Consider the following 27330-nt stretch of genomic DNA (forward strand, 5'->3'; position numbering starts at 1 on the left):
CACACACTCACAGATTGAATCCCCAGCTTTCTACACAACTGTGTGCTGGTCTGTCGTTCTGTCTGTCTCTCTTTCCCTCTCTCTCTCTCTCTCTCTCTCTCTCTCTCTCTCTCTCTCATCCCTTTTCCATCCGAGAGAAACAGCAGAATTCAAAGTTCCGAAGCCGGCAGTTCTCAGGAAGTGCCATGCGTCTTCATCTTGTGTAAAGTGTTGAAGCACCGTGATGCAGGGCGGCGAGGAGCTTGAGCCTGTGCTTCCACTCTGTCTCTGTGTACACACATGCTGAGGCGCTAAATACAATCATCCAGTGGGCAGGGAGCCCCACTGAGAGCAGAACATACCACTGCTTCTTTTGGTGTTCAACTGTGGTCATTATGAGGATAAGGGGAGGTGTGTGTTTCCGGTAGCCCTGAGTAGGAGTAGGTATATTGCTAGTGTGGGTTTGTGTGCTTGTATCTCGTGCCAGAGTGGAGCCTCCCTTCCAGGAACATTGCGGGAAATAGGGACTCGTCTACCATTTATCACCAGCAGGGACGAGTCTCAGCTCCAACACACACATCACGTCTCCAAACCACCACCCAGACTTCAGAGCATTTTTCCCTCTTATGATCCTGGTCAGTATTGTTCTGTTCCATATTTAGTGTGCTTGGACTTGTCATCTCCCAGGGCTCCTATGAGAAACCCAGCTGGAGATGCCGTCTGGGCTTGGAGCGCCCGCTACGTCTTCTAAACCAATGGCTGGCTGGCTGGAGCATTGGAGGGGGAGGAGGTGTGGGAGGAGGTGTGGGAGGAGGAAGGAGAGGGGGGTCTCTACATCGCTCAATGATTAAACAGCTCTTTGGGGAGCATGGTGGATTGAAAATCCACATTGATTTAAGGATGCTTGTCAAAATATTGCTCCCATGACAGCACCTAGACTACTTAATAAACCACAAGGATGTGTTGGGTCACTGTCCGTAAGCACCTCTGGCATCCAAGAAGATTAAAATCCAACACACCATTATTACAGCATCCTGACCAGTAATTCCACACACAATTATCTGGCTAGACCACACACAGCTGATTCTAATTGGCTCAACAACACAGGCCTGCTTCTCATTGCAAGACGGCTAGGAGATGGGAAGAGCAGTTACCGTGTAAAGTAACCACGGTGACAACAGAGGGGAGATCAAGTAGCCGGAGATAAGCTGTATCCATGATCGGTCCCTCCAGTGAGGACTGGTGGAACGTCCTTGGCCTCGTTCTGGAGGACGTGTTCTGAAACGTTCTGAAGGGTTCCCATGGTAACGCTCTACTGAGCAGAGCTGACACGCGTCTCTGGGACACGGAACGGATGTCAGATGCACGACAGTGACTGTGTGACCCTGGGAGTGTGTCACTGTTGCAGGACAAACACAGCTGTATTATATTGTATTGTGCTCTTCTCTATGACTTTCCATGACATTCTGTTCTCCTGTGCTTCTGGAGAGAGTTAATTGTCCACTGGCAACCTCAGAATCAGTCAGAGTCAGTCACAGAATAGAAAAACAAACACCTCCATCTGTCTCTCACTCACGGTTAATCTCTCTTCCTCACTGTCAGTCTCTCTTCCTTAGCCTCCGAGGGTTTGGCTGCAGTGATCTCGACTTACTGCTCACAAGCATAAAGATATTTACATTTACATTTTACAGACGCTCTTATCCAGAGCGACTTACAGTAAGTACAGGGACATTCCCCCGAGGCAAGTAGGGTGAAGTGCCTTGCCCAAGGACACAACGTCAGTCGGCATGACCGGGAATCGAACTGGCAACCTTCGGATTACTAGCCCGACTCCCTCACCGCTCAGCCAACTGATTCTAGATATGTGTGTGTCTACGCCATACAATTAGAATAATACGTATTTCTATCCTGTATGATGTGCACATTGTATCGTTTCAATGAACTCTCCTGTTTGGAGACAGACTGTATGCTTGAAAGGCTGCCAACGGCAGATGCAGGTAGGCAGTTTTCGGTCACATCAATGTCGAGACCAGAGAGGATCAGGTCTAGCTACCCTACACTATCAAGTTAACACACCAAGGATACAAACTATTCCTGAAGTTATTAGTCCTTAAGTGCAGTGCTCTAGGAAAGCACAGCTTCTGGTTCAGAGATCAAGGAGAAGGATCAAAGCTTGTGTTGTACATTCTGTAATATTTCAGCACAGTCCTCTAACTGAAGTTCCATCTGTAAAGGCTGGAGAGCTACACATTCCCAACGCCACGTTCATAAAATCAAGCTACACAGAAATACAGTACATTTGTCTATACGCGTGTGTGTGTGTATCTTTAAAGCTGTGCTCCACCATTACAATTCAGAGTCAATACTTAATTGAAATTATGTCCCTGGTAGACTCCCTCTCTTGACTCCCATCCCTCCATTTAGGATTGTATGTGGTCAACCTTCATCCTAGTAGTGGGGACGGGGGAGGAGGAGGGGGGGGGGGGTCATGGGTAATGGAACAGACAGCTTCATTAGTTAACCGTTTTGTGATTTTACTTTCTCACTGTGGTGACGAAGCATTTGGTTCCAGCCAGCCCTGTGTGTGTGTGTGTGTGTTTGTGTGACTTCTCCTCTGGGATGAGCTGCACCACTCTGCAGCCTTGCAGTAGGGCAACAGGGGTGGAGATGTACAACAAAACTGTGCTTTAGAAAGTACCGGATACAGAGTTGGGGGTACAGAGTTGGAGGTGTAGGGTACAAGCATGAGGGTCAGTGCAACACCCTGCACTTCTAAATGTGCTTTTAGACAGGAAGGTAAACTGGTGTATATCATAACTTATGATTCATAAGCTTGTGTGCCTATGGGTGTGTGATGACTGGAGTGCCTGTCGTACAAGCAGAGACACTGAGCACGCTCAGAGAAGCCCATTTAAGGAAACATTGAGAAGATAGGAAGGAAGGAAGATAGGAAGGAAGGGAAGGAAGGGAAGCAGGATGCATCACTAAGCTTTTCAACACAGCTTAATAACGAAGGTAAATATTGCATGTTCTAGTACTAGATTGCTCAGTGTATATAAAACTTCAAGAAAGCTATATTGTGAGATTACAGGTACATTTAACTTTGTAATTCTAAAATAATTTATACCAACGATAATTATATACCTTATATTTACATAAGTACATTATATAATATAATCAACACACATGTTTATCATAGAAACATATACCATACATATATAAGCATATACTCATGGTATAGCCGTACATACACACAAAGTGAAGAATATACAATCAAAATGAATATATTGCAATGCCGTGTTGGATAAGTCTCCATAGAACATTCACGTCATCTCAAGTAAGCATCGAAGCCAGACGTTCAGGTGTATTGCTATATAAGAAAGACCAGAGTTCCTTCAGCATGATTCTAGGTGCAGCTGAAGTCCAAAAGTCAGATCTATGTAAAGTATTGCTTTTCAGGAATCTGTTTCCTTTGTGGGGATATTTGGGTTTGGGCTTTTTACATCTGTCCGTTGGAAAGACAGACATACAGAGAGGTGGATAGACCGGTCTGGTCTGGTGTTGACTGGTCTAATTGGGTCTGGTCTGGTGTAGTTCGGTATTGATTTAGTCTAGTCTGGTCTAAACTGGTAATATCATGTCAGGTCATGTCAGGTCTGCGAGCCCAGATGGGTCACTAGGCCGGTTTAGACAGAGAGAGAGAGCCACACAACCTGATGGTTCTAGAAGTCAGAGAAGAGATCTTGAGGACCCAAGTGTATTATAAAGGGAGCGATGGTCCGAGGCTGGTAAAAGGGACTGTCAATGAAAAGACCACCTACAGTGAGGAGAGGACAGAGAGAGAGAGAGAGAGAGAGAGACTGCAGTTACTGCGGGGGCCAGTAGGAGGCAGCGGTCCAAACTCTCCATAGAGAATAACTGGTAGATTTGTTGTTCTGGAGGTCTCTGCTCTGTCAGGCTGGACTGTATGTGGGGTTTTCATTGCACTGGGTGGATCAGGTTAATACAGACATCAACGACTCAAGTTGCACTGTTAGGACTACCTACAAACCCAAATAATAGCAAAAGAAATGGAAACATTTCGAAAGAAGTATATTTGGAGATGAAAACAAACTCACAGCTCAATTGTCCGAGATCAAGGCAGAGATCACATGATCCAATTGTGTAGCTAACCTCCAAGTTACAGACGTGTTAGTACATAACTCTGACAAATCAAGTACATGTGATTTAAGAGAGTGTAGTACAACAAAATGGCTTCCATCTACCAGGGAGAGAGTGAGGTGACACAGAAAGTGTGTGTGTGTGTGTGTGTGTGTGTGTGTGGGTGTGTGTGTGTGTGTGTGGGGGTGGGTGGGTGGGGGAGCAGGTATGATGTATGCAGGATCCTGCCTGTCAAACTCATCTCCCCTAGCTTAACAGCCACAGGGTATCTCTCAGCCAATGCCTGCGCCACAAAGTCATAACCATGCCGACTTCTGAGGCATTCTCTTTCTTTGGAGATGACCATCACTCACCCATTGGCTAGCACCAGCCTGCCTGCACCTCTTTGAGCTTTGAGCCTGTTTTGAGGCCAGGGGAGGAGCTAGGACATCTTTCAAGGATTTGGCCTTTTGTTGAAAGTCGTCTGTGGCCAAACCATATGGGCAAATTAAGGTTCTTTGGCCATCTGAACGATGCTGGCCAATGGGTGAGGACAAACTGACACTGACATACTCAACAAAATAATCACAACACACACAAACACCAAAAAAGTAAATAAACAACAACAATGACACCCATGACATAAATCAGGCAGCAAGTCTCCATGGATCCCTTGTTGCTGCTTTCGATTCTCCAGTGTGTGAGTCTGTAGTGATGTCTGCATGGTCCGCTGCGTGCTGTAGACTATGATATCGGCACTCGGATGCTTTTGTTTTATTGCTAGCTAGCTAACTGAAGTCTGCTTTTGGTTTATTGGTAGCTATCTAACTGAAGCCTGCTTTTGGTTTATTGCTAGCTAGCTAGCTAACTGAAGTCTGCTTTTGGTTTATTGCTAGCTAGCTAACTGAAGTCTGCTTTTGGTTTATTGCTAGCTAGCTAACTGAAGTCTGCTTTTGGTTTATTGGTAGCTATCTAACTGAAGCCTGCTTTTGGTTTATTGCTAGCTAGCTAGCTAACTGAAGTCTGCTTTTGGTTTATTGCTAGCTAGCTAACTGAAGTCTGCTTTTGGTTTATTGCAAGCTAGCTAACTGAAGTCTGCTTTTGGTTCATTGCTAGCTAGCTAACTGAGTTCTGTATGTAGGTTTGTAAGCTCAGATATAGGAACCATTGTGGGCCAGTGTTTGGTCAGCTACTATGGCAGGTGAGTATTTCTGGTGATCAGAACCAACCAACCAAGCAGCTTAGAGAACAACCGTGTGATTTGAATGAAGAGGGACAGGTGCCTTCTAAAGGTGAGGGGTCAGGGGTCAGGCATGTGTGCAGGTTACATCACCATCAGGGCAAGCAGGGCAGCCGTGTGGGCATGAGCAAACACTCACCAAACACTTTTCCAAACACAGGTGCAGGACTACAACTATATAGATTGTAAATGGGTATGCTTTATTAAAAGCCACCTAAGAAGTAGGCTATGAATGTGTGTGTGGAAAACCATCCTAATGCATTTTAGTGCTTTGTTAAACTCTAGCTCTAAATGTACTAACCAGACTATACTTTCAGCTCGTCTATCATCTTCTACTGTTCCCGAACTTCCTGTCCATGCCCACATTTCCTGTCAGGAAGTAGCAGGAAGCTTGGAAAAGATTCTAGCCACAGCCAATCAGAGGGTGGTTAGCTAATAGACTTGTTTCCACTAACTGGAAGCCCTAGTTTTAGTCACACACCAGGCAAGTCAGCTGTTATAGGAGATAACGTTTATTTTGTCCACATTCGTATGATTATACACCTATACATCCTTCACTCATCTCTAGTTGCTTGTACAGAGAATGTGCATGTGTCAAATTGCAAAGCCTAAATCCTTTCCTAGTGAAGGGCAATAAAGGAAAAAACAATAACAAAAAAGGCTGATATAATATAATTTTGATTCAAAGAATGAGGTAACAATTCACAGTACAAATCCTTCGTTTTGTTTTGTTTTCATTTTTTGAAGAACTTCAACCTGCAGTTGTATCCATAAAAGTTGGAAACAGTTAGAAAATAAAATAAAAAACAAAAATGCACTTTAACAAATCTTCTTCTGAAATGCTCAAGTCTTTAGATTCCGCGCCCTGGTTTGGATAGCGCTGGATAAGAAACCAGACTGGGTTTCCCTTCTATAAAAAGTTGGGGGGTGTTTGGGGGAGGGGTCCCCCGTCCCTGCTCTAAAAGAAGGAGTAGTGAGGGACAGAGTAGGGGATAGTGGGCACCTTCATGAAAGGCAACAGTAGCATTCTCTTGGGAAAACCTAGAGGAAACAGGAGAAGAGCACTCCGGGTGAGACAGGGCCAGAGCAGGGACGAACCAAGCTTTCCCTTAAGGACACGGGTGAGCTACCCTGGGTCTTGACAGTGTATGCTGTGTCTAAAGGGTTTACGTTAGAGGGAGAACTATCCCTTTTCATGCCTGATTCCAGTGTGCATTGATCAGCATGGGGGTGTGGTGTGCTAGAGGGAAGGGGAGGGGGATATAAGGGAGGGGCCAGACAAGGGATGGTTGGTTGATAGGTTAGTTAATCTACTTGTTAGACCGAGGTTCAATCGTTTTTTAATCGGTTGTTTATTACCAAATCCTTTAGTGTGTTTAGAGCTTTCAAGTTAGCTACATTTTAGTCAATTGTTCTAAAAATGTTCTGTTCTAAACCAGTTGTGCGTGGTTGAATGTTATCCCCATGGGTTCTAAAATATTCTTGTTATGTGTTATAGAATTGTCTTCCTGTCTTCTAAACCTTCTAACAGAAATCCCAAAGCAGCAACAGGAGCCGAAACAAGGACACACTCTCTGAGGGGACTTTAAGGCCTTCTCAACACCAATACCAGCAGGAGAACCAGTATCAGGGTTCCATCTAACACCAGGGTTTAGGGTCAATGCTCACCACACTCCCCTCATTAGTCATCACTCCACACTGGAACTGAGCTGCCATCTTTGTTCCACGTGTGAGGTGATCATTGGGCTTTAGTGGCCCAGTGTGGGGTGAGGTGTGAGGGTGACAATGGACTCCTGGATGCACAGACAAGCAGCAGCTTGGAGCAGCATGGCAGTAGATGGGCTCCCCCGGGTCTCCAGCCTTGATACCCACTCTAGCCCTCGCAACACAGACACACACACTGTACACAAAGTGTAGATGGGTGTGTTGGTGTATGTAGGACCACCCCCCCCCCCCACCAGGACGTAGTCTCCACCTGAACATAAGACCCATTCAAGACCCTCAGAGCCAGACAGGGTGGTGGGTTTGAGGGGCCTCTTAAAGCCACACACACACACACACACACACACACACACACACACACACACACACACACACACACACACACACACACACACACACCATACAAGGCTTACAAGGCTCAGTCTGTTCAAGTGTCAGTGTATGTATATATACATATATATATATATAGATGGTTGGTGTAAGTGTGTGGTTGTATGTGTGTGAGGGAATCATTGTTGAATGAGTGTATTTAAAGCCCACGGTAGGATGTGTATTGACACATCCTACACAGAGTATGCATATCCATGTATAAAATGTCACATGGCTGTGTTTGTGTAGCCTTGCTAAAGGTAAATGTGTGTGTGTGTGTCTCTCGGGGTAGTTGTGAACGGGGTCTCAGAGGGCTGGAGACAACACAGCTTGACTGCCAGACCAGGCATGCAGTCAGGATGGCAGGAGGGGGCGGGGACAAGCAAACAGGAGGGCAGCGATTGGACACTCAGGCGAAGCGCAGCAAGGCTTGCTCCGACCGCAGCTAAGAACCACTAGGTTATGATTGGTTCACCACTTATTCTCTTCTTTTTAGATTCCGGCCAATGGTAGAATTTTCGATGACACGGTCTAGTTTTCACCTGGGCCTTAAACAGATGTGTGTGTGTAAAAGGGGGAGGGGCAGGGTATGTGAGCCTAGACTCTGAGGGCGGGTGAGGAGGAGGACGGGGACACTTACCATAGGCAGGGGCAGCAGCAGCAGGGGTGTATCCATATGGATTCCCGAACCCTGTGGGGGGGGGGGGAGGTAGGAGAGCCAAACACTGTCATACACACACACACACACACACAACTTAGTATGAATCCCCCCCCAAACCACCCACTACCCTGAAGATGGGTACACCTCAAACCACCCCCCCCCCCCCCCCCCCCACCCTCCCTACCTGGAGTGACGTATCCCGGGGCGGCCGCACTGACGAAGGCTCCCCTGGTGAGGGCTGCGGCGGCGGCGGCTCGGCCCCGCCCCCTCGCCACCTGGGCCGCTACCGCTGACGCTGCTGCCGCGGCCGCCAGGACCCCCTTGGTCTACACACACACGCACACACATACCACATGCACGCACACACATACCACACGCACGCACACACATACCACACGCGCACACAAGCATGCACGCCCGCACACGTGCACACATACAAAAGCCACACAAAAGGTATGACGGATCAGCAGTTCAACGGTATTGATTCTCACTAATGAATTGATCAACAGTATTGATTCTCGCGGACCGACCTGGGGAATAATCTTCTTCTTTTTGTTGCCGGGGGCGTTAGGGCCTGAGAACAGCTTCTCCAACGCTGACAGCGCAGCACTCGCCTTCGCCACCTTCTTATTAGGCCCCGCCCCTTTGAACTTCTGACCATCCACCTCCACCTGCCACACACACACCAGGTCATTGAGGTGTGCCGGAACACTGGTTTCCCTGGAGGTACAACCCTTAATGACAGCAACACTCCTGCTCTCTAGACCAGACTGCCAGAGTGGGGGTAAGTGTGTGTGTGTGTGTTCACCTCCATGACGAAGCGTTTGTCATGGCTGCCTCCGCTCTCTGATATGAGCTCGTACTTCAGACCTCGTCTCTTCTCGTTCAGCTCCATGACCGGGTTCTTACCACTGGCTGTCAGAATGGGACCCTGAGTTCTCACCTGTACAGGACACACACACACACACACACAGGCAGGAAGGAAGGAGGGTCATGAGGGGAAGTGTGTGTGAGAGACAGAAAGTAAAGGATAGTGTTTGTGTGTGTGGCCGTGGTGTGCATGATTGATGTGTGTGTGTGTGTGTGTGCGCGCTCACCTCCAGCGTATTGGAGTTGTCTGTAGAGTGGGGTGTGTTATTGCTTGAGTGTGTGGAGGTCTCGCTCTTCCCCTCCCCATCTGACTTCTCATCAGCGCTCATGGAGTCCAGGTCAGCATCAAAGCCTGTGGGGTAACCCATGGCCTGGAGGACCTGGGGAGTCAGAGAGAGACAGAGAGAGTCAGAGACAGAGTCAGAGACAGAGTCAGAGAGAGTCAGAGACGGAGTTAGAGACAGAGTCAGAGAGTCAGATAGTCAGAGAGAGTCAGACAGTCAGAGATGGTAAGAGTCTGAAAGAGTCAGATGGCTAATGCTGTAACTAAAATGACTTCACTGGCATCACTTACAGTTCATCACTCTACAGCTGGCCCAGTGAACTGATGGGGCTTCCAGAAGGCACAAGGGCCCTGGATAGATTTGTAATTGTGCTGCAGCTGGATAATAAACATAGGGAGAGAGGGAGAGAGACATGGGCCGAGAGGGAGAGGAAGTGAAATAGAAGGAGAGAAGAGAGGAAGGAAGCAGGATGTGCAGACAGAGAAGGAAACACACAGAGAGAGAGAGAGAGAGAGAGAGAGAGAGAGAGAGAGAGAGAGAGAGAGAGAGAGAGAGAGAGAGAGAGAGAGAGAGAGAGAGAGAGAGAGAGAGAGAGAGAGAGAGAGAGAGAGAGAGAGAGAGAGAGAGAGAGAGAGAGAGAGAGAGACTGATAGGAAGGAGGAGAGAGAGAGGCTGAGACAGGGAGGGCCTTTTATGGCTATCTGAGGGGAAAGAGGATTATCCAGGCTCTGTGCTCAGAGAGCCTCTTTGTCCACCACCACTTTGGGATTATATGGATTTGAGGGCCTTATACTCTCCTCACAACACACACACACACAGTAAGGGTCTATCCTTATCTGACCACAGATAGAGCCTCAACTATCCCTCTCCTCTCTTCATCGTATCCCCCTCTCTCTTCCTCTCTCTCTCTCTCTCTCTTCCTCTCTCTCTCACTCCCTCTCTTCCTCTTCTAATCTCCTCCTGGCTCCTTCACTCTCCTCTCTATTTCTCCCTCATCAACACATTCACTCCCAAACACACACACACACCCACACACACCTTGACGGCGACATGCAGCTTGGCTGTCTTCTTGGACGACCCCGAGGCCTCGTACACGGTTCCGTCCACATCTACGGACATGGTGAAGACGGGGGCGTGCACCGGGCCGGACTGGGACAGCAGCTTGTACTGCAGACCAGGCCGGATCTGGTTGAGACGCATCAAAGCGTTCATGGGCTGGTTGGAGTCCACCGCCTTGCTGTCCAGGACTGGAGAGCAGGAGACAATAAGACACATGAATGACACAAATGTCCTTTGTAGAGTAACTAAACACCAAAAACTTGTTTTGGGGTTAACCCCTGATTCTTTGTTTGCAAAAGTGTTTAATTTGATCATTTGGTTTTAAATGAAATTTCCCCTAGTGGTTCAATTAAAATGTGATTCAATTTGTGAGGTACTTTGGCATCTCAGGGAGGGATTTTGTCTGATAATTGGCTGTGTCCATGTATCCCTTTGAGCATTTGAAGAAGCCCCGAAATGAATATGAATGAAAAAAACAGCCAAAGACTTTATGAAGTGGCTGAAACTGGGGCGTGAATTTACCCTTTGAAAATACAGATTTGAAACTGAAAAATATAAAGAAGTATGGAAGAACCTGTGTAGCCTATAGGAAATGTAAGGACACGGCCATGATTCAGGGGTCACAAAGGGTTGGGGGGCGGAGCTGACCTTTTCTCAGGTTTCTCTTCATCTTCTTGATGAGGTCCTTGTCGTCCATGTGTCCATCCTCGTACGGTCTCTTCAGACCTGAGCCTGAGAGAGAGACAGAGAGATAGAGAGAGTGAGACAGAGAGACTGATTATCCAAGCACACACACACAAGCACACACATACACACTTATACAAAGAGGCACACACACCTTCTTTGTCGGACCAGGGGTATTTCTGTGAGGGTTTACTTGAGGGGAGGGGCTCCATTTCCAGAACCTTGTAGATCTGTCCGAATGCCATTTGTCTCAGAGCATGCTGTGCAACACACACACACACACACACACACACAGAGGGGGAGAAAAAAAGAGAGAGTCAGTTCTGTCATTGCCCACAGTTCATTGATTGAACATTTCTGTAGTTGTTTGTTTTGTTTTCTTTAGATTGCCTCCACAGTTGCTCCAGAGCCACTTAGGTTACTTAGCAACAGGGGACTCAGTGTAACCCTATGTAAACAACACAAGCGGGGCATTTTGCACGCCACTTTGCAGCGCTGGAGATAAGTGACGTGGAAATGATGTTGGACACAGACATGGCTCATAGATATCTGGTCTCACTTCCTAAGAAAAAGCCATCACGACTGGAGTGCACACACACACAAACACACCCACACAATCAAACTACACCCTGCATTTGATAGAGAGCATGGGAAACTGCTTGTGTCGGGCGACCTATGAATCCTCCTTGTGCCCTTGGGATGGTGTGTTAATGTGTTATGTATCAGTGTGTGTGTGTGTGTTTGTTTGTCTGAGCGGCATCATGGCTGGGTGACTCTTCCTGTGTAGCAAGGTGAGACAGGTCTAGGATGTCAATGCTGCTGCTAGCTGTATCGTAATAGATACAGAGGGGGAGAGAGAGAGCGTGTGGGGGAGGGGGGGGGACAAGGAGAGAGAGATGAGTGGATATTTGGAGGAGGAGATGAGACGACTGAGAGGAGATAAAGGATGAGATAGAGGGAGGGGTGAGGGGCTCAGGGAGAGAGATAAGGGATATCTCTGTGCGTCTGAACACTAATATATTTGCATTAGAAAATGGATTGTCTCATACTCTATTTGAAGTGTGTGTGTGTGTGTCATCTGCTGTGTGTGAGGGTTGGGTCCTAGCTTGATCCCTCCACACACACAGAAGCACACACACACACACCATCCTCCAGCAATGCAGTGTATTGTGTAAGTGTAGCCGAGTGTAACAGAGGGCTCTGAGTGTGTGTGTGTGTGTGTCACACTGATAAAGCAGCACTACAGAGTACCTAGTTATCAAGCGGGTCGGGAGTGACAAGTGTGCACACCAGCCTACCTGGGCGCTGTAGGTGATAGACTCCGCCTCTTCCTCCGTCATGGCTGACAGGGTGTCGGTCAGCTCCTTCTCACACGGGTCATGCAGCCCGGGGCCTCCTGGCCAGAGGGGGCGGGACAAAAACACACACGCTGTGACATCACATCCTGCAGCCTGAACACTCTACCCACCCCATGCTCGTCAAGCATCCCTCACTTCATCCTCCCTCTCTATCTCTCCCCTCCTCCCTCTCTATCCCTCCCCTCCTCCATACCTGGTAGCAGGATGCCAGAGGCCAGACACTCCATGACTCTGCGCAGGGCCTCTCCCGCTCCCAGAGGTCTGTTACACGTAGCGATGGCCTTCTCACAGATCAGCTCCAGGGGCTACACAGGGACCACAGCAGGGGCACAGGTCAGGGAGAGCTTCAGACATACACAGAGAAACACACACTCAAACACGCGCACACACACACACACACACACACAGAGACTTACCCATCCTTTGAGGGGCTCCCAGGCTGGTAGTCTATTGCACATGTCCCTCAGGATCCTGAGAACAATCACACACGACTTCAGACCGTTCACTCGGGCCTGGAGGAGGAGGAGGAGGAGGAGAGGAAGAGGAGGGAGAGAGAAGGGGGAAGGGAAGGGAAGAGGAGGGGGAATGGAGGGGATAACATATGAGAAACAGACATTGCCATGGATACAGGTGGCTGGAACATTGCATATATGATATCAAATCAATCTAATCAATAAATCAATCTAGTATTGATCATTGATCTCTGCATATAATGTTCCTTGATGGCTGAATGCTAAACTCTGACTGGCCCAGTCAAAAGGGACTGGCTTGGGTGGGGGTGAGACTGGGGGTGAGGGTGGGGGAGAGGGGAGAGGAGGGAGGGAGGCAGTCCAGGGGAGGCTTGGATGTACATAACAGGCAGGTTTTCAAAACAGCCAAAAAAGAAAAATGAAGAATAACGATTGGTGTTTGGAGCCTTACGACCCCCCCACCCCGGCCCCACCCAGTCTCTCCCTGATTCAACAAAGCTATGTAGGCACAGCAAAGCTAGGGGCTGACCCAGCATAAATAGGAGACTCTTCACAAATCAATATCCTTCCTGACATTTCTAGAGCATCCATAATGGTATAACAGATACAATATATGTATCTTTTTTTGTTGTTGTATGGCACCATTTTTATGCACCATTTGTTGCTTTTGGAGAAGTGAGGACAGTGAGAGACTGGCTGGCATTAGGAGTGTGTGTTGTGAGGCTCCAAAAAGGAAGCAGGTAAGAAGTGGGAGGGGCCGACCTGGAACCACTTAGCGTGTCGTAGTGCTGCCAAGGCGACCAGACAGCGGTGCTGGTCCAGCACGCCAACGGGCTCCGGATCGCTCTGCTCAGCACCCTCTACTGGCGAAAAGAATGGGATATATCTGACCAGAACCAACCACTGCACCCTGACCCCTCCACACCCCACCCAGACATCTTCAAAAACCTCTAGGCACCGTTGTCATGACGCATATGGCCTTTATGTGACGTCGTAGGTAACGCCGTCAAGTGTCCCCCCCCCCAATAAGGAGTTGCCTATGACGTCACATCGTTGAAAGATGCCCAGGGGGGAGTGCACAGGTGGAGATCCGAGGGGATTCTAATTGGTTTGAACAATGCTGCCCTCGGATTGGCTGGCTGAGATGTAAGGGGTCAGCCAACTGTCAAATCCCCTGGGATCTGCATGTGTGTGGTAGGAGCCAAGGTTCAGGGGTTGAACTGGGACAAGGCAACAGAACATAAAGAGTCATACTCACATACACACACACGCACGCACACAAACATACACAGACGCACACATGCACTTATACATAAACAAGAGTCAAATGAATTATAGCTAATTGCTGAGGTGAACTTCATTCCACTTGCTTGATACACCAGTTTGATATGGAGATCATTGAATTGGTCACAATGTGCCAGGAATGTTAAAATCAAGCTCACATCAAGCATTCAAGAGCATTTGACCCAGGTCTGAAAAGGTTTCATGATGTACTTTAGTTTTCTTTTGATTTAACTTCCCGTTTTAATGGAACATGAGCAATCCCATTAGTGAAAACACGGTAAGCAAAATCAAGCACACCTAAAGTCAAACTCAAAGGTAAGTAAACCAAAGTTAATTTGGCCTGAGTTTGACACACACATACACATACGTACACACACTTAGAGGGGCGACCAAGGCAGGGTATCATCAGAGCATCATGATTGGTAGAGAGTAAGCAGGCCTGATGATCTGTTTGGCTGTTTGGTTGCATCACATTAACACCAGGTACACTTGATTCGGCCTCCCTTGCAAGCAAAAACTAGTGGAGTTTATACTGTCCAGAAACAAGTTTTCAGTCCTCTAGCACAAACTCCACCCCACTGGTACGCTGAGTGAGGCAAATCAAGGTGAACTGGAGATGAATGACTTGAGTACAGGTATGTGGGTTCAGACATTGCAACTGGAACATCGTCAACTGCAGCACGGCTAAACTGGAAAGCTCCAGGTCGATCTACAGGCTTTCTATCCTCCTGCCGCAGGTGAGGAGAGACACGCACCGGGACAGCACGCTCCACCCCTCCAGGTCCTCCTCTGCTCCCTCCCACCCTGCACCGGCTCTTCCCGTTCTCTCTCCCCTCCACCCTCACCAGCCAGCCGGTCTGGCTCGCTGCAGCCAGGTGGTGAAATAGATTAACAAATCCACCAGCGCCGTCACAGGCTTATTGATTATGAATTACATAAGCATGCTACAATTAGGAGATCAATACATGGATTGTGGCGTCTCCCGGAACAGGGGCATTTGGACGATAACATTACCAAGTAAATAGTTGTGTCCGGCCTGACGCACGTTTTGGTCTTGTTTACACACACACACACACGCGCGCTCTCCAGGAGCGCCCCCGCCTGTCCTGCCCAACGTAATGAGGTCTGGCCAATTGGGCGTCGCCGGCCGACATTAGGCCGTCCCTCACTCGGACAGGAACCTTGACCCGTCGCCGGGGGAGAGACGGGCGCCGCTCGTCAGGCGGTGATCTACGGCCGAGCGCCGTCGTCTCTCATCTCTCACTCAGGTCCGGCTCGGGAGACGGGTGGGATCATGGATGGATGCCTCTGGTATTGATTTCTCGGCTGGATCCCTCGCTCGAATCACCGCGACCAATTACCGCCTCCCCCTTGCGGGGGGGGGGGGGGGGGGGATACTAACTAGACAACACCCACGTCGTTGTGGACCTTCAGTCGTGACCAGCAGGTCCAGTTCTGTATCAGTGTGATCAAGTGGGTACAAAGAGGCGAGACAGTGTGGTAGTCACCGCCAGCACTGGGGGGAAATGTAAATGATCTGACTTGACCTGGATAGTAGGGAGAGAGGGAAGGAGAAAGAAGAGATGCAGAGAGAGGGAAATATGGAATGGAGAAAGATGAGGAGAGAGAGGAACAGGGAAAGAGAGAAAAGGGACATCAAGAAAGAGGTTGAGAGAGAGAGCGACGGACAGAGGGAGGGAACGAGAGGGATGGAGACGGAAAGACGCAGAGAGAGAGCAGGACAGAAAGAGTGAGGGATGGAGAGTCGGAGGCAGATAGGGAGAGAGTGAAGTAGTCTGTTGTAGCGGCTTGACAGATGACATCGATTCTCCAAACTGCATAGCAGAGTTTTTCATGTTTGTGTTCTTATCTGTGCTCTCAGGCTACCCATCATGCTTAGGCAGGCCGGCAGAGGAGAGGAGGAGAGAGAGAGCGGGAGAGACGGAGATGGAGAGATAGATAGAGACAACCGCTGGCTTATCTATACACAGCAACGTGTGCTTTTGAGAAGGGGCTACACCTCTCTGTCTTATTCTGGTTCACACACACACGCACACACACCCACACACACACACACACAAACACACACACACACACAGTAACACACACACCAATTGTGTGTGTGTGCAATTGGAATTACACATTTGACAGATGTTAAGTGAGTGTTTGAGTGAGTCAGTATGCATGGAGGTCAGTAAAAGAGTGAGTGTGTGTTTAGTGTGTGTGTGTGCTACCTGAAGGGTCCGCGTCTGCCTCCTCCCTCATGGCTGGGGAGGTGAGCGTGACCTTCAGCGTCAGCTTGGGTTCTGTGGTACTGCACACCAAGATGGCCGCCTCGGGGACGCTGCTCGTCACCTCGTACTTCTCCTCCGTCAGCTTCTGCCAGGGGGGGTCAAGCATTGACAGGGGTCAGGGGTCAGGGGTCAACCAAACAAACTGCACTTGACCCGGCGGGTTGCTCGCAGCAACTGGTGTCCCGGCCCTGAAACGACCAGAGCCTCCACATGAATGACGACGGTTACATAGAATGGTTTGGAACAGCTGGAGAATTGTGTTCCATTGATCTTACCTGGGCTTACAGCGCTGAAAAATCATTTATGTTCCAAAGAGTTAAGTGTTGAAGTGGAACACAATTCTTCTGTTATTCCAGAGTTCTGTATACAGTAGGACTATTTTTGACAGTAGATCTCTCCACGTGGACACTGAACAGACATATCAATACTATAGATGAGGTGGTAAATGTGTGTTTGTATCGTGAGATCCAAACAAAGGCATGTGCACTGTGACAGTAGTCCCTGTCTAGATCACCATCAGTAGCCCCTGTCTAGATCACCATCAGTAGCCCCAGTCTAGATCACCATCAGTAGCCCCAGTCTAGATCACCATCAGTAGCCCATGTCTAGATCACCATCAGTAGCCCCTGTCTAGATCACCATCAGTAGCCCCTGTCTAGATCACCATCAGTAGTCCCTGTCTAGATCACCATCAGTAGCCCCTGTCTAGAGCACCATCAGTAGTCCCTGTCTAGAGCACCATCAGTAGCCCATGTCTAGATCACCATCAGTAGCCCCTGTCTAGATCACCATCAGTAGCCCCTGTCTAGAGCACCATCAGTAGTCCCTGTCTAGATCACCATCAGTAGTCCCTGTCTAGATCACCATCAGTAGCCCCTGTCTAGAGCACCATCAGTAGTCCCTGTCTAGATCACCATCAGTAGCCCCTGTCTAGAGCACCATCAGTAGCCCCTGTCTAGAGCACCATCAGTAGTCCCTGTCTAGATCACCATCAGTAGCCCCTGTCTAGAGCACCATCAGTAGTCCCTGTCTAGATCACCATCAGTAGCCCCTGTCTAGAGCACCATCAGTAGTCCCTGTCTAGATCACCATCAGTTGTCCCTATCTAGATCACCATCAGTAGTCCCTGTCTAGATCACCATCAGTAGTCCCTGTCTAGATCACCATCAGTAGCCCCTGTCTAGATCACCATCAGTAGTCCCTGTCTAGATCACCATCAGTAGCCCCTGTCTAGATCACCATCAGTAGTCCCTGTCTAGATCACCATCAGTAGTCCCTGTCTAGATCACCATCAGTAGCCCCTGTCTAGAGCACCATCAGTAGCCCATGTCTAGATCACCATCAGTAGTCCCTATCTAGATCACCATCAGTAGCCCCTGTCTAGATCACCATCAGTAGCCACTGTCTAGATCACCATCAGTAGTCCCTGTCTAGATCACCATCAGTAGCCCCTGTCTAGATCACCATCAGTAGCCCCTGTCTAGATCACCATCAGTAGCCCCTGTCTACATCACCATCAGTAGCCCCAGTCTAGATCACCATCAGTAGCCCCAGTCTAGATCACCATCAGTAGTCCCTGTCTAGATCACCATCAGTAGTCCCTGTCTAGATCACCATCAGTAGTCCCTGTCTAGATCACCATCAGTAGCCCCTGTCTAGAGCACCATCAGTAGTCCCTGTCTAGATCACCATCAGTAGCCCCTGTCTAGAGCACCATCAGTAGCCCCTGTCTAGAGCACCATCAGTAGTCCCTGTCTAGATCACCATCAGTAGCCCCTGTCTAGAGCACCATCAGTAGCCCCTGTCTAGAGCACCATCAGTAGTCCCTGTCTAGATCACCATCAGTAGCCCCTGTCTAGAGCACCATCAGTAGTCCCTGTCTAGATCACCATCAGTTGTCCCTATCTAGATCACCATCAGTAGTCCCTGTCTAGATCACCATCAGTAGTCCCTGTCTAGATCACCATCAGTAGCCCCTGTCTAGATCACCATCAGTAGTCCCTGTCTAGATCACCATCAGTAGCCCCTGTCTAGATCACCATCAGTAGTCCCTGTCTAGATCACCATCAGTAGTCCCTGTCTAGATCACCATCAGTAGCCCCTGTCTAGAGCACCATCAGTAGCCCATGTCTAGATCACCATCAGTAGTCCCTATCTAGATCACCATCAGTAGCCACTGTCTAGATCACCATCAGTAGTCCCTGTCTAGATCACCATCAGTAGCCCCTGTCTAGATCACCATCAGTAGCCCCTGTCTACATCACCATCAGTAGCCCCAGTCTAGATCACCATCAGTAGCCCCAGTCTAGATCACCATCAGTAGTCCCTGTCTAGATCACCATCAGTAGTCCCTGTCTAGATCACCATCAGTAGTCCCTGTCTAGATCACCATCAGTAGCCCCTGTCTAGAGCACCATCAGTAGTCCCTGTCTAGATCACCATCAGTAGCCCCTGTCTAGAGCACCATCAGTAGCCCCTGTCTAGAGCACCATCAGTAGTCCCTGTCTAGATCACCATCAGTAGCCCCTGTCTAGAGCACCATCAGTAGTCCCTGTCTAGATCACCATCAGTAGCCCCTGTCTAGAGCACCATCAGTAGTCCCTGTCTAGATCACCATCAGTTGTCCCTATCTAGATCACCATCAGTAGTCCCTGTCTAGATCACCATCAGTAGTCCCTGTCTAGATCACCATCAGTAGCCCCTGTCTAGATCACCATCAGTAGTCCCTGTCTAGATCACCATCAGTAGCCCCTGTCTAGATCACCATCAGTAGTCCCTGTCTAGATCACCATCAGTAGTCCCTGTCTAGATCACCATCAGTAGCCCCTGTCTAGAGCACCATCAGTAGCCCATGTCTAGATCACCATCAGTAGTCCCTATCTAGATCACCATCAGTAGCCCCTGTCTAGATCACCATCAGTAGCCACTGTCTAGATCACCATCAGTAGTCCCTGTCTAGATCACCATCAGTAGCCCCTGTCTAGATCACCATCAGTAGCCCCTGTCTAGATCACCATCAGTAGCCCCTGTCTACATCACCATCAGTAGCCCCAGTCTAGATCACCATCAGTAGCCCCAGTCTAGATCACCATCAGTAGTCCCTGTCTAGATCACCATCAGTAGCCCCTGTCTAGATCACCATCAGTAGTCCCTGTCTAGATCACCATCAGTAGCCCCTGTCTAGATCACCATCAGTAGCCCCTGTCTAGATCACCATCAGTAGCCACTGTCTAGATCACCATCAGTAGCCCCTGTCTAGATCGCCATCAGGATTCCAAAAGCTGAGACGGGTGGGATCGGTTAAGTGAATGAATACCATTAGGTGGACACATCCTGGAACAGCACATGCACATCCATGCCCGGTGAAGAGTCCTAACTGTGATCAGTTGGGTCCATGATGTCACGCATATCCCCTCAGCCCAACATCTGATTGCTTTCATACAATCAGATCCAGGAGCATCTATGGACTTTTGTGCTGGTGGAGTCGGTGAGCTCTTTAAACCGCTGTAGATCAACCTCAATCACACGGTGGGGATCCCACGCACATTGTTCAGACATCCATACATGCCGTGCGTTCACTAATCAGATTATGAGGACACCTAGAGGAGATAGGGCAGGGGGGTGGGATCGAAAACAAGGTTGCTTGATTTGTGGCTAGGTTGAGAGCAGATGCGAGCTGTAATCCATTCTATTAATTCCAGCCACACGGTGTGCGTGTGTGTGTGTGAGAGAGAACCTGTCTCCTTCAGTTGAGGAATCTATTACAGCTGACCTGCTGCGGTCTGGATTAAGATGAAATAATGAATTTTAGGAGTGTCTGTGAAGACAAGGCACACAAATGACCTCTGCACACGCACAAATAGTCACACACACACACACACACACACAGAGAGACACACACAAAGAAAGACAAAAGATGAAAAATGAGGGGGAGAAAAGAGAAGGGAAGAGGACAGAGCAAAACAGAGAAATTAAGAGAGAGAGTAAGGGGACCCTGGGGTGTTTGGTCCTGCTTAAGTGAGCAGCGAGTCACAGAACACCAATCTACATCCCATTCAGATGTGAAATGGGGGGTCAGGGATCTCTAACCAGCGGGCCGAGACAGACGATTACCATGCCTGAGACCCCCTGACACACACACACACACACGCACACACACACACGCACACACACTGATTAACAGGACCCCTGCAGAGTGGTATGTAGGTGTATGTGTGTGGCTGGCGAAAATGGACGGAAGAAAGAGGAGTATGTGTGTGTGTGTGGCGTGTGTGTGTGTGTGAGACGTGTGTGTGAGGCGTGTGTGTGTGTGAGGCGTGTACATGTGTGTGTGTACGTGTGCATCAGTGGATGAATACATCTTCCTGTCAGCTCACTGCTGCAGGGGAGAGAAACAGGGAGCGTTAGAGAGCCTCCACACCTGCCATCCTGCACAACCTCAACTACTGAACATATTAACGACTCCGCACCTGAGTGTGTGTGTGTGTGTCCTGTGTGTGAGTATACATTCTTTCAGTGTGTTGTGTGTGTGTGTATGTATGTGCATGTGTGTGTGTTTACAGTATTTCAGAGTGTGTGTGCGTGTGTGTGTGTGTCTGCGTGTATTCCTGTGTGTGAATACAGTGTGTGTGTGTGTGTGTGTTTGTCCCTCCCTGTCAAGCCCTGATAATTAGGAAACCTCATGCTACAGTACTGTATTAATTACACCCAACACTTATAAATAGAGCAACAGCTTCTAGGCTCTGTTGCTACCCTCTCCATGACGTGCATCATACCAGCCACACACACACACACACACACACACACACACACACACACACACAAGCGTCCTACATTCTGTACCCAGAACCACTCATTCATGACTGCATTTACTAAATGACAGAGGCTTATCTTCGAAGCCTCGTCGACCGAGAAGAGAATACAATGCTTTCATTAAAGCCAGATAAATGAGAGTAGTCAGTTGTGTGTGTTTGTGTGTGTGTGTGGGGTGCGTGCTTGTGTGTCTGGGTGTGTGTGCTTGAGATCATGTGCACGAGTGCGCGGCCCCGTGTATTTGAGCGTGCCTGTTGTGTGCGTTTGAATGATCTGAAGGCCTTTTGAGCGTGTAAGTGTGCAGTCCAGTCTGTGTGTGTGTGCGTTCCCCTCACCTCTATCTGCAGGGGCAGGTTCTGGCAGACAGTGTCCAGCAGTGTCTGTGTGGGCTTGTCTCTAACCATGAGCACCAGCTCCAGGTCCAGATCCTCCTTGATCAGCAGGCCCTTTGCCACCAGGCCGATACGCATCACACCACACAGCACACCTCCGCCTCCGGGCTCCCTGCAGGACACACACACACACACACACACACACACACAGGTGTTAGCTAAATGACTAAAGCCATCCAACATGAACCTCAGTGAGGACGGTGCATCTCCATACGTGTGTTTTTTGTCCCGTCATAAAATACCGACAATTTAGCAATGGGACCTGACCCCCCAACGGTCAACTACATCTCCCAGGATGCATTAGCTCCCCACCTGCTGCTGTCGTTGGAGTCCTCAGAGCAAGGGGCGGGGTCGCCGGGGTCATCCTCCTCTGTGCTTTCTGCCGGTTGGCCGTCTGTCTCGGTTTGGGCATGGCTGCTCTGGTCCATCCAATCGGAGACGTGTTTGAGGGCGCACTCGACCGTGGAGACGAGCGACTGGACGGCCTCCAGCTCCTCAGAGGAGGGGTAGATGGTGGAGTGTTTAGCCATGACGTGACGGTCATCGTTACCAAAGGAACGGAACGACCTCTGAAAGAGCGAGGGACGACAGCACGGAGAGGGAGGGTCGAGGGAGAGAGGAGAGAGGAAAAAGAGGGAGCTTGCAGTTGAGCAAATATTGTTTTATACACCGCCCCCCCCCCCCCCCCCAAGCACACACCCACACACACCCCCCCTCTCTCTGGTCCTCTCCTAGCAAACTCAGTCAGACAAGGGCACCTCTGGAGGAAAGCCTTCAAGCAGACGATTAAGGTTCAATCAATCAAGCTCGCCTCTCCCTCCCCTGATGGCTGGACTAACACCTGAACAACACCAGGTCCTATCCCACCTCCCTCACCTCTCCCTCGCCTGAGCCCGGGGCTAATACCTGGGACAGGTACAAGTCTTGTTCCATTACAACAGAGTAAAGCCTGCTGTGACCCCGCCTTGCTCCCCTACTGCTGCAGTTCACTGTGGAGGGCACTACTGTGGCCCACACACACACACACACACACACACCCCTGTCATCCTCATCACTCATCAACCTGCAGTACCCCAAGTGTGAGAGAGTGAGAGAGAGTCAGCGAGACACAGCCTGCATAAAAATGCCTGTCACCACTTTAATACCGCCTTGAAATGCGTGTTTGTGTGTGTGTGTGTGTGCATAGACTGTGTGCGTGCGTGTGTGTTTGCATGTGCACAGTGTGTGCCTTTAGTGGCGGTACAAATGTGTGTTGCCAGGGTGCTGCAGACATGCATCATCGTAATGGGTGGGGATCCCATTTGAACCAGTGACAGCTTTCCTCTAATGAGACTGCACACTGTCTCACCCCGTCCACAAGCTTCAATCAAGAAGTCACCCTTCACCCTGCCTCCCCCTTGCCCTCCTCACTCCAATCTGATCCAGCAGCTGCCTCCCCCCCCCCCGCACCACCTGGGACCCCTCTCTTCACCCTCCTACAACTGTTTCCCCCTACTCCCCCCTTCTTACTTTGCCCCCCTCCCCCCTCCCCTCCTTTCCAGTCTTAGCCCCTCCCCTCCCCAAGAAGGCAAAAGTAAATGACAACTGTCTGTGCTACGTAATATTACCGTGTCCAGATGAGTGCCAAATCTAAAGGAGAGCAGTTCAGGGGAGGCAGCTTGTGTGTGGTGCGGGGATGGTTAGTGGATTGGGATCTGGCCCAGCCATGCCATCAGTTATGACGACGTAGTAACTGCAGCTTTAAACAATTGTTCACACACTCGTGAATGACTGATAACGTGAAGCAGCCGATGAAGAATTAGCAGGACTGGAACACACACACACACACACACACACACACACCCTTCTGGTGACCTATGTAGGGCACTGACCGATACAATCAATCTCCTGCATCATATTGCAGCCTCAGCCTGTCTCTGACACACATACGTAATATTGAGGCTATTATGCATGGTGACATTTTCCACAGAGGACATGCAGCGGCACTGCACCTAATAAACCAGCAGAACCAGCGTTTCAGCAATGGCTCTAACCTTGATACACAACCTGCTCATCCCAGAGCGAGTGTGGGTGCCCACACCTCCACACACTGGCTGTCAGTGTGGAGGTCAGATGGAGGGGTCAGACCTGTGCCCTTCTGTCGATGGAAGATGCTGGAAGGTTTTCGTGAACAGGAACCTAACCTCTACTCCCCATACAAACCTGCTCTGTCCTCTTGTACAGTGCATGGCATCATGGTGCCTGTGTGTGAGTGTGTGTGTGTCCGCTCTAATCTGAGCAGAACTGTGTTCAACAAGCCAACACTAGTAGGTTTTATGAGGCATTGGTAATGGGAGCTTCCCGACTCATAAAACAGCTGGCACATGGGTAGGGAGGAGGGGGAGTGAGGGAGAGAGGGAGAGAGGAGAGGGGGGTGGAGAGGATAAAAGGAGAGAGTGGGAGGACTGGACAGGAGAGCAAAGAGAGAGGAGAGGAGAGGGTGAATACTGAGGGGCAGTGAGGAAGACGGGCAGAGGAAATGGGGATATGTGGTTCGAGGGAGACAGAGGATAGGAGAGCAAGAGGATGGAGAAGGGGGGGAGTCCAGGTGAAGATGGAGGGGAAGAGAGAAGGAGCAGAGAGGGGGGGGGAGACGGGAAGATGGAGGGGAAGAGAGAAGGAGCAGAGAGGGGGGGGAGACAGGGGAAGATGGAGGGGAAGAGAGAAGGAGCAGAGAGGGGGGGGGAGACAGGGGAAGATGGAGGGGAAGAGAGAAGGAGCAGAGAGGGGGGGGGGAGACAGGGGACGGGTAGAAGAGATAAGAAGAGGGAAGGAAGGGGAGGATTCGGATTGGAGCGGGAGAGGGAAGGACGGGATGGGAGGGCAGAAGAGGAGAGAGGAGAAAAAGAGGGAAAGACAGAGGGAGGGACAGAGAGAAAACGAGAAAGGCCAGCAGGACATCTTCAAGTTCAAAAAGGCAACATTTGTGCTTAACTAGCAGGGGTACTTCGATCACCACACCATGGTAGCCAACAAACTGCACGTTTACAATGTTATTAATGTAAGAACCCTATTCACCAATGACCCTGCATGAGACTAATGAGAGAGAGAGAGAGAGAGAGATTGGAGAGAGAGAGAGAGAGAGAGAGAGAGAGAGAGAGAGGAGAGAGAGAGAGAGAGAGAGAGAAAGACACATCCTTGTGACACACACAAACACACTTTCTCTCACACACCGCAGCCAAGCATCCATGATTCCCCCTCTGTTATGAGACCAAGGCGGCGCGATGCAATATGTTCTCTCCAGTCACACACACACACACACACACAGGACTCCATCAGAAACTACAATCAAGGGAGAGCAGCTCCACATAGACAGATCCAGGTCAGATCAACTCCACAATATACGAATAATAATCGACATGTATACATTTGTTCTAATAATATAGAATATATTCAAATAAACATACATAAATAGTATCATATTTATCAACGCTGGTTATATTGCTCTGCTGAACTGTCTACTACAGAATTTGATGGGTTTCGATAGATAACGTCAGTTAATGTTAACTAACCACATGTGGCAGATAACCTGCTACCACTGGCATGTCAGGATGTTCCAGGGGCTCCTGCCCCTCTGGTCTAGGTACCACATGACTAAGTGTGTTGTGATGCCCTTGTTCACTGGACCAGGCCCTCTGTACATGGCTCCATGTGGGGGTATGGAGGGTTGAAGCCAGGTGTTGTTACTGCAGCTTTAAAAGACCCTAACCCGGGTCAGGGTCAAAAGCTGCTACCATGTCACTGTGCACAATAACTGCTGTGTGTGTGCAAGTGTGTGTTTGTGTGTGTGTGGAGGGGGGGGGGGGGGGGGGGGGGGGGGGTGAGCAAGATGAATTGCGTCATAAAAATGTACTGTGAAACCCTAGCCATGTGAGTGATACGTGTGTGGAACAGTAAATTGCCTGGCTGGTGTGTGTGTATGGTATGTTGCCGGGCTAGTTTGTGTGTGTGTGTATGGTATGTTGCCTGGCTGGTAGTGTGTGTGTGTGTGGTGTACAGTATGTAGCCTGGCAAGTGTTGTGTGGCAAGCATGTATGTGTGTTGAGTGCAGACTGAGTGACTAGAGGAGAAGGAGAGAGGACACAACCAACCAGCCGAGGGAAGATTACATTAAACATTCATCCTGAGATTTATCTTCACCACTGGGAGATCACACACACACACACCCACCCACACACACAAACACAGGCCATGGCCCTATTTTATTATGTTCTTTTACAACCTCCCAAATTGCTGAATACACCACACACACACACACACACACACACAGAAGTCTCTTTTCCAATGACTCAAAGTGGGGCCGCATCCAAACCATAAAGAATCCCACAGTCAGATCCTGTCCCTCTTAAGACACCTGCCAATCCAGTCGCCAACACAACCCCCCTGGACTACAATACCCATGTTCAACTACCCATAAGGACACCATTGTGTCCTCCTCTGCTGCCCTTTGGGCCAGGGGATGCGCCTCGTGTACAGTATTAACATTATGACATGCAGTAAAGCGTTATGGTGGGAGCTGTGGGAGCCATCTGACAGGGCTGTGGTTGTGTGAGGCCCACAACCACAGCCAGGCAGTAGGTCTGGAGCGAGAAACAGCAACAACACCTTTCAAATGGAATTCAGATTGACACGGCAGAGATAAAGAACGAGATGGCTCAGTACTGATGGGGACAGATAAATTACAGTAAAACTAGAGCCGAGCTCATCCCAGTTGACAAGTGACGTCGAGTCTTATGTAGAATGTGTGTGTGTGTACGCCTGCACACAGAGGAATACAATTATTAAAAAAAAGACAATAAGCCAAGCCGTGTGCGCCGCTGTGTGTGTGTGCGTGGGTGTATGTGTGTATCCGTGTCAGCTGTACAGCGTCAGGTATAAGCTGTGGGACAGCCCAAGGTCACCCCCGCCCTGCTTGAGTCCTCATGTTAGCGGGCTAGCTGGCTAGCCATGCTCATTACCCAGAGTTATTTATGAACCCCTCCCCTCCCCTCCATCCTCTCCCTCCATCCCTCCGTTCCTCCCTCCATCTGGGTTTTAATAATTCATGGCCCTGCTCTCCCCTGAGGCTCAACTCTCACAGTCAGGGGGTCGTTAATCAATCCTGATCCCTCTCCTCCATTCTCCACCTCTTTTATCCTCTCCTCTCCTCTTCTCTCTCTCTCTCTCTCTCTCTCTCTCTCTCTCTCTCTCTCTCTCTCTCTCCCTGCTCTTCCCTTCTCACGCCTCCTCTCTCTGTTGTTTTTTAACCTCTCCTCCTTTCCCTTGTATATAGATTTCATCATCACATACTCTTTCTCTATCCTCCGCCCCCCTCCACACAAACACCTTAATCTGCTCTGGCCTGTCACAAACTACACCTTCACCTCACAACCTGCCCACCCCCCTCCCCCGCCCCCTCCCGCCCCCACACTCCCACACACACACACACACACACACAGGGTGACCTACCATGACTGCAGGAGGAGAGGGGTTTCCTCTTCCTTCCTTTTCCCTGTGGGACCCGGGTGCGTTGCCGGGTACGTTGTCGGGAGCGTTGCCGGGTACGTTGTCGGGTGGGTTGCCGGATGCGTTGCTGGGTGTGTTGCTGGGGTGATGTAACTCAGTACAGGGGTCTCCTACAGTCTCTCCTCTTCATGAAGTTGCACTGCTGTCTCTCCCTCTTTACCTGGAGAG

The 27330-nt window shown here is 49.6% G+C and overlaps 1 protein-coding gene across 2 annotated transcripts in view; it reads right to left on the reverse strand.

The window, feature by feature from the left end:
- Positions 1–6186: 6186 nt before the first annotated feature.
- Positions 6187–27330, reverse strand: part of strbp (spermatid perinuclear RNA binding protein) — a 50097-nt gene continuing 28953 nt past the window's right edge. Inside the window, exons 3-19 of one of the 2 annotated variants that reach the window (XM_067249760.1) lie at positions 27106–27322; positions 21931–22187; positions 21562–21730; positions 16355–16499; positions 13599–13696; positions 12783–12878; positions 12560–12671; positions 12307–12404; positions 11163–11268; positions 10973–11056; positions 10304–10512; positions 9209–9361; positions 8920–9054; positions 8642–8782; positions 8296–8437; positions 8091–8141; positions 6187–6400 (exon numbers count right to left, since the gene is read on the reverse strand). In XM_067249760.1, coding sequence (XP_067105861.1) covers positions 6318–6400; positions 8091–8141; positions 8296–8437; positions 8642–8782; positions 8920–9054; positions 9209–9361; positions 10304–10512; positions 10973–11056; positions 11163–11268; positions 12307–12404; positions 12560–12671; positions 12783–12878; positions 13599–13696; positions 16355–16499; positions 21562–21730; positions 21931–22187; positions 27106–27108 — 2082 coding nt within the window. In that variant the 5' untranslated portion in view covers positions 27109–27322 and the 3' untranslated portion in view covers positions 6187–6317. Of the gene's footprint in view, positions 6401–8090; positions 8142–8295; positions 8438–8641; positions 8783–8919; positions 9055–9208; positions 9362–10303; positions 10513–10972; positions 11057–11162; positions 11269–12306; positions 12405–12559; positions 12672–12782; positions 12879–13598; positions 13700–16354; positions 16500–21561; positions 21731–21930; positions 22188–27105; positions 27323–27330 lie in introns of both variants that reach the window. The other variant, XM_067249759.1, reaches the window with a different exon arrangement.

This window comes from Osmerus mordax, chromosome 14 (genome assembly GCF_038355195.1).
Source record: "Osmerus mordax isolate fOsmMor3 chromosome 14, fOsmMor3.pri, whole genome shotgun sequence".
NCBI lineage: Eukaryota > Metazoa > Chordata > Actinopteri > Osmeriformes > Osmeridae > Osmerus > Osmerus mordax.